A 12,461-nucleotide genomic window follows, 5' to 3' on the forward strand; every position below is an offset into this window, starting at 1 on the left:
ACAATTTCCTCCCCAGCCTCCCACAACGTCCTGAGATACACTTCATCAGATCCCAGGGACTTATCTACCTTGATGCACTTCAAGGCTTCTAGCACCGCCTTCTCTGTTATATAGAACAACAAAGAACAACCTAGCATGGGAAACAGGCCCTTCGGCCCAACGAGCCCGCGCCGCCGCATCCTCCTACACCTACCCTGCTCTCTGTGTGTGTGTGTGTGTGTGTGTGTGTGTGTGTGTGTGTGTGTGTAACCCCTAATTTAGCCAGACTCAGGGGAGAATAGTGTCAATTTGGTATACCAGTCTAAGAGCACATCTTTGGGGTGTGGGAGGAAACCGGAGCGCCTGGAGGAAACCCACACAACCACAGGGAGAATGCACAAACTCCCACAGACACAGGCCCAATTCCATGTATCTGCACAGCTAACAGTGATAGTCACTGAGCTGTTGCGGTGCCCATCTACTGGTCCAGGGTCAAGCACACACACCGACACGAAGTACTAGGCCACTCCCGGAACCTCCAAGAGCAGCCCACGCACGACCCACCGTGTGCATGCCCCTCGTTTGACAACAAGGTGGACCGACACCTGCGGAATAAAAAGACAAAAACGTTAACATGTAATTCTACATTTCCAGTGTCGTCCCGAAGCTCTGACCCTATTTAATACCCTCTACAATAACCCTCCATCCTTGTTTTGCTCATGTGTGTATCTAAGTAAACTTGTCCAACGTGCCTGCCTCCACTACCCTACTCGGTAGCGCGTTCCATACCCCCACGACCCTCTGCGTGAAGAACCTTCCTCATATCCAAATTATACTTCTCCCCCCTCACCCTTAGATCGTGACCTGTCGTAATTGTCCCCAATCTAGGGAACAGCCTACCACTATTGACTCTATCTATTCCCTTCAGTATTTTATATACCTCTATCATGTCCCCCCTTAATCTTCGTCTTTCCAAGGAGAAGAATCCCAGTTTCTCCAACCTTTCCTCGTAACTCAGTCCTTCCATGCCAGGCAACATCCTGGTGAACCTCCTCTGCACTCTTTCCACAGTCTCCACGTCCTTCCGGTAGTAAGGTGACCAGAACTGGACGCAGTACTCCAAATGCGGTCTAACCAACGTTCTGTACAACTGAAGCATTAGACGGCAGCTCCTATACTTTATACCCCTTCCTATAAAGGCTAGCATTCCATAAGCTTTCCTCACAACCTTCTCTACTTGTGTCGCCACCTTCAGAGACTTGTGAACCTGCACTCCCAGGTCCCTCTGTATTTCTATACTCCTAATCGGTCTACCTTTTATCACGTAGCTCCTCTCTGCATTATTCCTTCCAAAATGCATCACCTCGCGTTTGTCAGGATTAAATTCCATCTGCCACCTATCTGCCCAATATACCAACCTATCTATATCCTACTGTGTCACCTGACATTCCTCCTCGGTATCCGCCAATCCTGCCATCTTGGTGTCATCCGCAAACTTGCTGATCACGCCACGTACGCTCTCTTCCAAGTCGTTTATATATACTACAAAGAGGAGAGGTCCCAGTACTGAGCCCTGCGGCACACCACTGGTCACTGGCCTCCAGCCCGAAAAGGTCCCGTCGACAACTACTCTCTGTCTCCTATTGCCCAGCCAGTTTTCAATCCACCTAGCTACCTGTCCTTGTATCCCATGTGCCTTAACCTTTTCCACCAGCCTACCATGGGGGACTTTGTCAAATGCCTTACTGAAATCCATATAGATGACATCAACGGCTCTCCCATCGTCAACCGTTTTTGTCACCTCCTCAAAGAATTCTACCAGATTCGTAAGGCAAGACCTCCCCCTAACAAAGCCATGTTGCGAATCCCTAATCAGATCGCAACGCTCCAAATGCTCATACATCCTACCCCTAAGAATTTTTTCCAATAATTTTCCTACCACCCATGTCAAACTCACTGGTCTATAATTACCAGGGTTATCCCTACTACCTTTTTTAAACAGCGGTACAACATTAGCTACCCTCCAGTCTTCTGGGACCTCACCTGTGTCCAAAGAAGAGACAAAGATTTGCGTCAGAGGCCCAGCAATTTCATCTTTCACCTCCCTAAGCAGCCTGGGATAAATACCATCAGGCCCCGGAGCTCTGTAAATACTGATGAGAAATATTCATTTAGAATCTCACTAATCTCTTATAGATCCGCATATAGATGAACTTGTTGATTCTCATGAGGTCCAACTCTCTCCCGAGTTACTCTTTGCCCTTTATGCATTTATAGAAGCCCTTAGGATTCTCCTTTGCCTTATCTGCCAAAGCAATCTCACGTCCCCTTTTTGCCCTCCTGATTTCTATCATAACTCTACTCCTGTAAACCCTCTGTACTCTTCAAAGGATCCACTTGATCCCAGCTATCTGTGCATGTCATGTGCCTCCTTCTTCTTGATCAGGGCCTCAATATCCTGAGTCATCCAGGGTTCCCTACTTCTACCAACCTTGCCCTTCACCCTAAGAGGAACGTGTTACTCTGAACCCTGGTTAACACAATTTGAAACCATCCTACTTACCAGACATCCTTTTGCCCCCAATTAACTTTTGAAAGTTCCTGTCTGATACCAAAATTGGTCTTGCCCCAATTTAAAATTTTAACTTTTGGGACAGACCTATCATTCTCCATAGCTATCTTAAAACTAATGGAACTATGGTCACTGGTCCCAAAATGATCCTTCACTTACACTTCTGTCACCTGCCCTTCTTTATTTCCCAAGAGGAAGTCAAGTTTTGTCCCCTGTCTGGTCATCCACATACTCAATGAGGAATTCCTCCCGAATATACTCAGATTTCTCTCCATTCAAGCCTCTAATACTATGACTGTCCCAGTCAATGTTGGGAAATACATTAACCTCAAGCTGTGAATCAAGAATTTAGATACAGCTAACTGCATTTCTGATTATGGATATTAAGCTCTCATAACTGCTTATTTTTATTATTTGCACGGTGTGTGTGTGTATTTTAATCTTTTGAAATTTTTGTTGGCAAAATGCAACACAAGTGCTTTTTGATCATTGAATGGTGATAGGTGCTTGTAGTAAACACATGCACGTCGATTAAACATTCATATGTTAAGTTCACCTACCCATTATGTAAATATATGCAACTAAAATTAGTCGTTAAAATCAAAGTCACCAGAATAATAGTTGAGGTTGGTCAGTAATTTCTATTAGACAACAACTTGCTCATGCTCATTTTCCCCTCCTAACCAAACTGCTGAAACCAATTGTTGTGCTATTTGCATATCAGGGTATATAACAAATCAGCCCTCTTCCAGTCCTAACCCAGCATTCACCCATCCATACACTGCAGCAGGATTTGAGTAGAAATTCTGGATTCATTTCCACTGCTCTGCCATTGCAGCAACTGATGCCAGCTGCGCTGACCAACTGCTGCCCCAACTGACATCAGCTCAGTTAGCACAGACCTGTAATTTGAACACGTACGGCTCAGTACCAACTTGCAGGGAAAGCAGATCACATCCAGTTTAGTGCACAGTTTATTTGAATTTTCCACACTACAGCCTGTTTCACCTTGATTTCACTATCTCTAAACTTTGTCACCTATATAAACACATGTTTACAAATAAAGATACACACGTTTACATGCACACATACATACGTGCAGTTACATGTAAACATAAAACAGCATTCAAAGTAACAAGTTACCCATCAAACAGCCAAAAACTCTGAAAATTGGTTCAAAATTTCACAGGCCTTATTATTATTAGACTGCAAACACTTTCAAAGTTCTAAAGAAATGCACGTCTACAATCTCATTGTAATTGTTTGTTTTATCATTGTTTGATATTGAATATGATCTACTCACACAGTACCTGTACATTCTCTTCTGTAACCTGAAGTTCAGCTGTGTAAACATAGTCAACAAGAATGTTCAATGTCCAGCTATCCACTTCCTTTATGCGAACTCTCTTTGCTTTACTCTCACTCATTTCACCTGAAAAACAGAAGCATGTTATTTGATTATCTTTCTAACTGCACAATGTTACAATAACTGTTCAAATGCACATTTATCTGTCAGGTATATTTTAGCTCAAACTGCATTTTTAAAATGTGTTTTATTTCCTCAGTACATGTAACATTTCAAACCAGATGAATAAGAAAAAAATTGGTACTGGTTGGTATTCCATTGCTGTTTTCCACAGCTTTTTCCTCGACAGGTTTCTTATTTAACTGCTGTTGTATTTGTCTTCTTCCCCTAACAAGTGGGCCGCAGTTGCAACAATTAAATCTGTCAGAAAAGAATGCAGTTATATTTCCTTATTGTTGAGTCTGGAGGTGGGAATATCCAGTGAGGAGTTAAGCCATCCCAACAGAAGAATCTTAGGCTTAACTCCAATTTGAGTTTTTGCTATTAGCTGAGCTGCACTTGAATTCCATGCCTTGGGTTAGAGTGGTGAAAAATCAGTGAGGTTGTCCATTTCCCAAATTGCTGTGTAGCAATCAGGTGACTGCAAGCTGCTAACCATATAACATGGTGATAGTCTCATAAGCCTGCTTTTCTTCTTGAAGCAATGCATTCTTGATGGTTCTTGTGCTAGTACATTTCATGATTTATCAAGTCCACATGGCCAAAGTAATTTGCACACTGCCTCCTACCACTGTTTTGAAGTATGCATTTATTATTTCAGCAGTTAGATATCTCATTTTAATTTTTCTCATCCTTCATTCCTTTGTACATCAGGGTTTTGAGTGTAGACCCGACTACTATATGGAACAAAGCTCTAATAAACTGGGCTGACCACTGAAATGCAGACTTCTTTGCCTTTTTAACTGCTCATTATGGTAAAAGGTAATACAATTCTGAAAGCACAAATTTCACATTGCAATACAAATTCCCAAACATTACACTTGCTACCAATGTAAATGAATTAGATTGTAGACAGCTACTAGCAGCTTTCTATACTTCAAGAATTGCAAGACAATCTCAGACCAAAATTATAAAAGGGTTTTCTTTCACGTATAACATTGAGAATTACAAATTGTTTTGTGATTTTGCTATTTCCACTTTGAGTAAAATATTTACTTATTATGTAAAATAATTGTAATCAGGTATTCTAAAAACTGTAAGGCGATGAGAACGTTTAAAATGGTCATGTAACTGGCATAAATTCTCAGATACAATGTAATACTTAACCATGCTACAAACTGACCAAATCAAAACAAATAAATCATTTACGATTTTATCAATGTGAAAAAACTTCCAACCTGAAAGCAATACTATTTCATGTCTGTAAAGGAGAGTGCTCAGCGTGGTGACTAAAATGGACGCGTTCGCACAAAGCATTTCTGTATCAGGCACAGTGTGCCTCAGATGCAGAGGAAATCTGTCTCTCTTCTGATCCAACTGTGTGCCTCAACCCACCCTCAGGAGAACATCCCTTCATATCAGCATGACTTTGTTTCCTACCAGGCAGCCATATGGTCCCAAAGTGGCACTGTTAATTTAGTGTCAAATCATAATTAGTTTTTTTGTTGAGTGAATGCATACCCATTAGAAACAGATTTCACATCATCCAAATTTTCAGAACCATCCTGACAGAACAAAAATTTCAGTTTCCTCAGTCCGGCTGGGTCTTAAACCCCTTTCCCGTCGACTCCAGTCTCACTCCCCAACAAGTTCAAGGGGCTCACAAACTACTTAGTCACCAAGATTGAGATCTATTGGCAGGTTCTCACTTCCACTAACTTGAACAGATTTCCTACAACATGCTCTCCTCAGTAGCACAGTGTACTGCCACCTCACGGTGCCAGGGATCTGGGTTCGATTCCAGTCTTAGCTGACTGTCTGCGTGGCGTTTGTACATTCTGCCAATTGTCTGCAAGGGTTTCCTCTGGGTGCTCCAGTTTCCTCCCACACTCCAAAAGATCACAGAATCCCTACAGTGCAGAGAGAGGCCATTTGGCCCACTGAGTCTGCACCGACCACAATCCAACCCAGGTCCCAGCCCCATATCTCTACATATTTATCCACTAATCCCTCTAACCTATGCATCTCACGACTCTAAGGGGCAATTTTAGCATGGGCAATCAATGTAACTGCACATCTTTGGACTGTGGGAGGAAACCAGAGGACCTGGAGGAAACCCACGCAGACATGAGGAGAACATGCAAACTTCACACAGACAGTGACCCAAGCCGGGAATCGAACCCAGGTCCCTGAAGCTGTGAAACAGCAGTGCTAACCACTGTGTCAGTGTGTAAAGTCGATGGCTTAACCATAGTAGATATGCAGGGTTACGGGGATAGAGTGGGCCTGGGTAAGATGCTGTCAGACAGTTGGTGCAAACTCGATGAGCCAAATAGTCTCCTTCTGCACTGTAGGGATTCTATGATTCCCCATCCTAGCCCTGGATTCGCATCTTTGTTTTGTTTCTCACCTACCTCTTCACGTGCTCTCTGAGCTCATCTTGTTAAGAGATCCACCTCTGTTCCCTCAATCCTATTCCTACTGAATTATGAACCATCCTACTTTCCCTCCTGATCCTAAAATTATTTAATATTGCTCAATTTTCTCTCCACAGGTGTTGTTCTCTCTGCTTTAAATGGCCATGATCACCCCTCTCCAAAAAAAACTTTTGACCTGACCATTCTTTCAAACTACTTCTCAACTTCATTTCCTTTCCAAATTCTTTTAAAATATTGCCCCTTCCCAAATCCATGCCCAGTTCCCAATACACCTTGTTTGAAACCCATCAATCAGGCTTCTGCCCCTGCCCCACTCCCAAAACACTTCTTAATCAAAGTCACAAATGACATTCTATATGACTGACAAAAATCAAACTTTCCTTTCTTGTCCTTCCTGATCTTTCTGGTCTGCAACCTTTGACACAGCTGATCACACCACACTCCTCCAAAGCCTCTCCACTAACATCCAGCTGGGTGGAACTGCCATCACCTGCTTCCATTATCTAACTTTAGCCAGTGAATCATTTACAAAGGTTTCTCTTCTCATTCCCAACTTAAAACTTGGGGGACACCCTTCACCTTTTTCATCTACGTGTTACCTCTCAGCAATAACTTCTGAAAAGCACAGCATTAGATCTCACTTACCTTAGCGAGAGACGTGCAAACTTGCAGAGAAACACAGACTGGGGAACAAATAAATAAAGCCCAAGAAACATGGTCTTACCTTTGCAGAGTGACAGAGGAACAGACCAGAATTTGAACAAAACATGTACAGCAACACCACAGGGAAGTTGTAAGCAGACTGCAAATGAAAATTGCTGCTTCAAAACTTAAATTTAACAAATGTTAACAATCTTAACTATCAATAAGTAACAATTAGATGGTACAATCTGCTGCCATTATGCATTAGTGTTGGAGGAAGTGAACGTTGAATGTGGTGGATTAAGTGCCAATCCAGTGGGCTGCTTTGGCCTGAATAGCACTAAGTTTCTGACTATTGTTGGAGTTGCACTCGTCTAGGCAAGTGGAGAGTATTCCATTCCACTACTAACTTCCGTCTTGACAGGACAGGCTTTGCTCAGTCAAGTGGTGTTACTTTCCACAGAATTCCCAGCCTCTGACCTGCTCTTATAGTCACAGTATTTATATGGTCTAGCTCCATTTTCTGCTCAATGTTAACACCCAGGATGTTGACAGTGAGGGATATAAAGACGGTAAAGCCATTGAATGTCATGGGGAGATGGTTGCAATCTCTCTTGTCAGAGATCGTCATGCCTGCTCAAATTTCTGCTCATCCAGTACTGGATTCTGATGAGTAGTCTGATAAATTAGCAACAGTGAAGGAGTGGAAAGGCATGGTGGTGAGGTAGAGATCAGCGTCATCAGTGTTTGTGGCGCATGTAACTTACCATTTGTCAGCACAGGCTTGAATATTATCCAGGTCTTGCTGCACATGAACATAGAATGTTTCAGTATCTGAGTCGTCACAAGTGGTCCTGAATATTGCGCAATCGTCTGCAAACATCCCCACATCGGAGCTTATGATGGGGAGCAGGTCCATTGATGAAACAACTGAATATGGTTGGGCCTAGGATACTACCCAGAGGAACACCCACAGTGATGTCCTGGGATTGCAATGAGTAATCTTCAACAACCACAACCATCTCCCTTTGTGATAGGTTTCAATCCAACCATTGGCGAGTCCTCCAGTTTTGCTAAGGTTCCTTAATGCCATACTCAATCAAATGCAGTCAAGGGTAGTCACTCTACCTCACCTCTGGACTTCACCTCTTTTGTCCATGTTTGGTCCAAGGATGTAATGAGATCAGAGACAGAGTGGCTCTGATGGAACCCAAACTAAGCTTTTCTGAATAAGTGCCACTTGATAGCCATGTTAATAACCCCTTCCAAAACACTGTTGATCATCAAGAGTAGACAGATGGGGCAGAAATTGATCAGGTTGGATTTGTCCTGCGTTTTATGTGCAGGTATTTTTGGATAATTTCAAGTTTATGGAGGGTAGGATGTGGGAGACCAAGCAGCAGTACATTGGAATAGTCAAGACTAGTTAATGGAGGTATGTATGAGGGCTTCAGCAAAGATGAGCTGAGACTGGGTGAAGTCAGGCAGTGGAAATGGATATAGATGATCTTAGTGATGATGCAGCTGAGGTCAGAAGCTTATCTTGGGGCCAAATGTGTCACCAAGATTCTGAACAGATTGCCTTAATCTCGGGCTATTGCCAGTGCAAGGGATGGCATTAGTAGCTAAGGAATGGAACCCGCAGTGGGAACCAAGAACTATGGCTACAGTTCTCTCAATATTTATTTGAGGAAATTTCTGCTCATCCAGTACTGGATTTTGATGAGCAGTCTGATAAATTAGCAACAGTGGAGTGGACAGGCATGGTGGTGAGGTAGGGGTCAGCGTCAGTGTTTGTAGGAATATGGGAAAAAAGGAGTAGGCCACGTGGCCCCTCAAGTCTCCACCACCATTTAACCAGATCATGTAGATCATTTACCTTAACACCAGTTTTCCACACTGTCCCTTGATATTTTTAAATACCTAGAAATCTACTGATTGCTGCTTTGAGCATATTTGATAACTGAGCTTCCACAGCCCTCTAAGGTTCAGAATTTTAAAGATTCACCACCCTCTGAGTGAAGACATTCCACCTCATTTCAATCCTAAATACCCCTAATTCTGAGACACTGTACCTGGTACTAGACCCCTTCCCCCAACTAGGGGAGAGACATCACTCCAAAAACTACCCCACTGAGCCCTGGAAGGATTTTGTATTTCAGCAAGGCCACTTCATCATTCTTCTAAACTCTAGAGAATACAGGCCCAGTATCCTCCATAGGACAATCCTACCATCCCAGCAATTAGTCTGTTGAACCTTCAAAACATTCTCTAGAAATCTATTGATCTCTGCTTTGAACATATTTGATAACTGAGCCTCCACAGCCCTCTGGAGGTTCAGAATTTTAAATATTCACCACCCTCTGAGTGAAGACATGTGTCACGTAAAATTGCACAAGAACACATTTGGTGTGCACGTGTCCCAACATCATCAGGCCCTCACACAATGTTACAGTTGGCGGACACATAGGTGAGTTGGGAGCATGCTTGCCAACAACTAAATCCCCTTAACAAGCAAATTGTTTGAAATTCTATATGGCCACCTGCACAATTGCAAGGGCAATCATGTTTTGATTTTTTTTCCTCAATCCAGGGTGGGATGAAAGGGGACCAGAGCATTGGTAGGGTGAGTAGTTTAGGTGAGAGTTTGCTGTTGGTTTTTTTGCTGGTATTTCATGTAGTGTGTGTTCTGCTGTCGGCTTTTGGCATTGTAAGCTTTTTATTTGAAAACTCACTTGTTCTTCAAACCTTCTTGGAGGCTTTGTGCCAAGTGCACCCTTCAGCGATATGCCAACATGTGAGGAATCAAAGATATTATTCCAAATTGGCCAATGACACAAACCTGGGTGGCAATGTGAGTTGTGAAGAGGATGAAAAGAGTCTTCAAAAGGATTTATATAGACTAAATGAATGGGTAAGAACATAGCAAATATAATATCATATGGAAAAATATGAAACACTTTGGCAGCCAAAACAGAAATGCGCTGTTTTTCTTAAATGGGGAGAGATTGAAAAGTGTAATGTCCAAGAGACCTAGATGTCCTTGTTTGTGGATTGCTCAAAGCCAACATACAAGTGCAGCAAGCAACTAGGAAAGCAAATGATATGTTGGCCTTTAATGGAAGAATATTTAAGGCATGAAAATATCTTGCTGCAATTGTATGGGTCCTTGGTGAGACCACACTGAAGGTACTGTGTACAATTTTGATTTCCTTACCCAAGGAAGGGTATACATCAGCCAACCTGGAATAATATCTTTGAGTCCTCACATGTTGGCATATCGCTGAAGGATGCACTTGACACAAAGCCTCCAAGAAGGTTTGAAGAACAAGTGAGTTTTCAAAAAAAGCTTACAATGCCAAAAGCCAACAGCAGAACACACAGAGCATGAAATACCAGCAAAAAAACCAACAGCAAACTCTCACCTAAACTACTCACCCTACCAATGCTCTGGTCCCTTTCATGCCACCCTGGATTGAGAAAAACATCAAAACATGATTGCCCATGTAATTGTGCAGGTGGCCATATAGAATTCCAAACAATTTGCTTATTAAGGGGATTTAATTGTTGGCAGGTATGCTTCCAACTCGCCTGTGTCTCCGCCAACTGTAACACTGCGTGAAGGCCTGATGATGTTGGGACTCACGCACACCTAATGTGTTCTTGTGCAATTTTACACATATCTCCACTCAGGGGGTGGTGAATCTTTAAAATTCTGAACTTCAGAGGGCTGTGGAGGCTCAGTTATCAGGTATGTTCAAAGCAGAGATCAATAGATTTCTAGATATTAAAAATATCAAGGGACGGTGTGGAAAACTGGTAAATGATCTACATGATCTGGTTGAATGGTGGTGGAGACTTGAGGGGCCACATGACCTACTCCTTCTTTTTCCTATATTCCTACAAACACTGATGATGCTGATCTCTACCTCACCACCATGCCTGTCCACTCCTTCCCTGTTGCTAATTTATCAGATTGCTCATCAAAATCCAGTACTGGATGAGCAGAAATTTCTTCCAAATAAATATTGAGAGAACTGTAGCCATAGTTTTTGGTTCCCACTCTGGGTTCCATTCCTTAGCTACCAATGTCATCCCTCGCACCAGCAACAATCTGAGATCAGGTGCGTGTCCACAACATCAATGGTCTATGACTGCAATTATTTTTCAACTGGACTGTAATCAAAAGATACAACAGAGCAAACACTACAATCAGACAGTACTGCTTTCTATTATGATTTCCAAAATGCATCCTCAAAAAGTAGGGTTAACCTCCAGTGGGGGAATTACACCACAATCCTTCAACTGCAATACTACAAAAACAAGGACACTTGGGTGGAGGTACACACTCATTAAAAGTTGCAAAACTTAAGACTGCAACTCACAGGATGTCTAAAGACAGGAGTCATTATGAAGGAAAACATAATTAAAAACTTCTCTCATTCATATCTGGATCTTTCAATTGGTAGGTATGGAAGCAGAATATTTACATCTTGCCATTCGCTCGTAGTTGTTTACTCTGCTCTGTAACCTTCTGTGTAACTAAATTACAACCTGTGTGTTTGAGTTAGCTAACCACAGCTTAGCATTAAATGACATTTGGGACTTGGAGAGGGAGATAAAAACATTGAGGGCACTCATTCATGATTTCTCATGTGCTAAAAAGCACATACAGTAAGAATTGATTATGAAGGGCATAACAGCCAAGATCAAATTGGCACTCTTGTTATTTCAGAGCCAGCTGACAATACGATGCACCAGAGTTGTTGCATTGAATTGTCATCCCGTTTTCCATCCACCTGAAGGAGCATTTAAATTCCACTCAAGAATCTTCCACCAGTAAGATTGCAAATAAAATGAGTTGTATCACAATACCTGTAAACATTGCGTGGAAGTATGGACTGCAAGCTGCCAAAACAACTCTGTGTGCTGGAATCTCAGTATCTTCAGCTACAAGTGTTACATCACACAAAAGGTTCTGACTGTAAGAGAACAAAGCAAAGATCATTTGAAAAAAAAACAAACATTCAGTAGCAAACCTAATAGGATACACCCTTTACAAGTTGCTGGCACCTTCTTTCTGGGTCAAAGTTAACTGGGTAAGGGAAAAACCTATGGTTGGGAGCTCTGAGTTTCAATTGGAATGTTAGCCAGAAGTGTGATAAATATATCATCACAATTGGAGGATAACAAGTGAAAAAGTTACGTCAAACAAGTCAACCCATGGAAGTGACAGAAGGAATATCATATTTTCCACATTTTTCAAGGGGAGTCAAGATTAAATGAAAATTGAATTTTCTCTATATGCCCACTTTCTGTCAATCATAGAAGAGAATCCCTACAATACAGAAGGAGGCCATTTGGC

General features: G+C 42.2%; 1 protein-coding gene across 1 annotated transcript in view; it reads right to left on the reverse strand.

Annotated features, from left to right (window-relative positions):
- Nucleotides 1-12,461, reverse strand: part of LOC145344853 (kelch-like protein 2) — a 104,111-nt gene that overhangs the window by 70,980 nt on the left and 20,670 nt on the right. Inside the window, exons 3-4 of the mRNA XM_080192096.1 lie at nt 11,972-12,078; nt 3,862-3,983 (exon numbers count right to left, since the gene is read on the reverse strand). Of these exons, the coding sequence (XP_080048222.1) occupies nt 3,862-3,983; nt 11,972-12,078 (229 nt within the window). The remainder of the gene's footprint in view (nt 1-3,861; nt 3,984-11,971; nt 12,079-12,461) is intronic.

This window comes from Carcharhinus amblyrhynchos, chromosome 1 (assembly GCF_965287045.1).
Source record: "Carcharhinus amblyrhynchos chromosome 1, sCarAmb.v2.hapA, whole genome shotgun sequence".
Classification (NCBI taxonomy): Eukaryota; Metazoa; Chordata; class Chondrichthyes; order Carcharhiniformes; family Carcharhinidae; genus Carcharhinus; species Carcharhinus amblyrhynchos.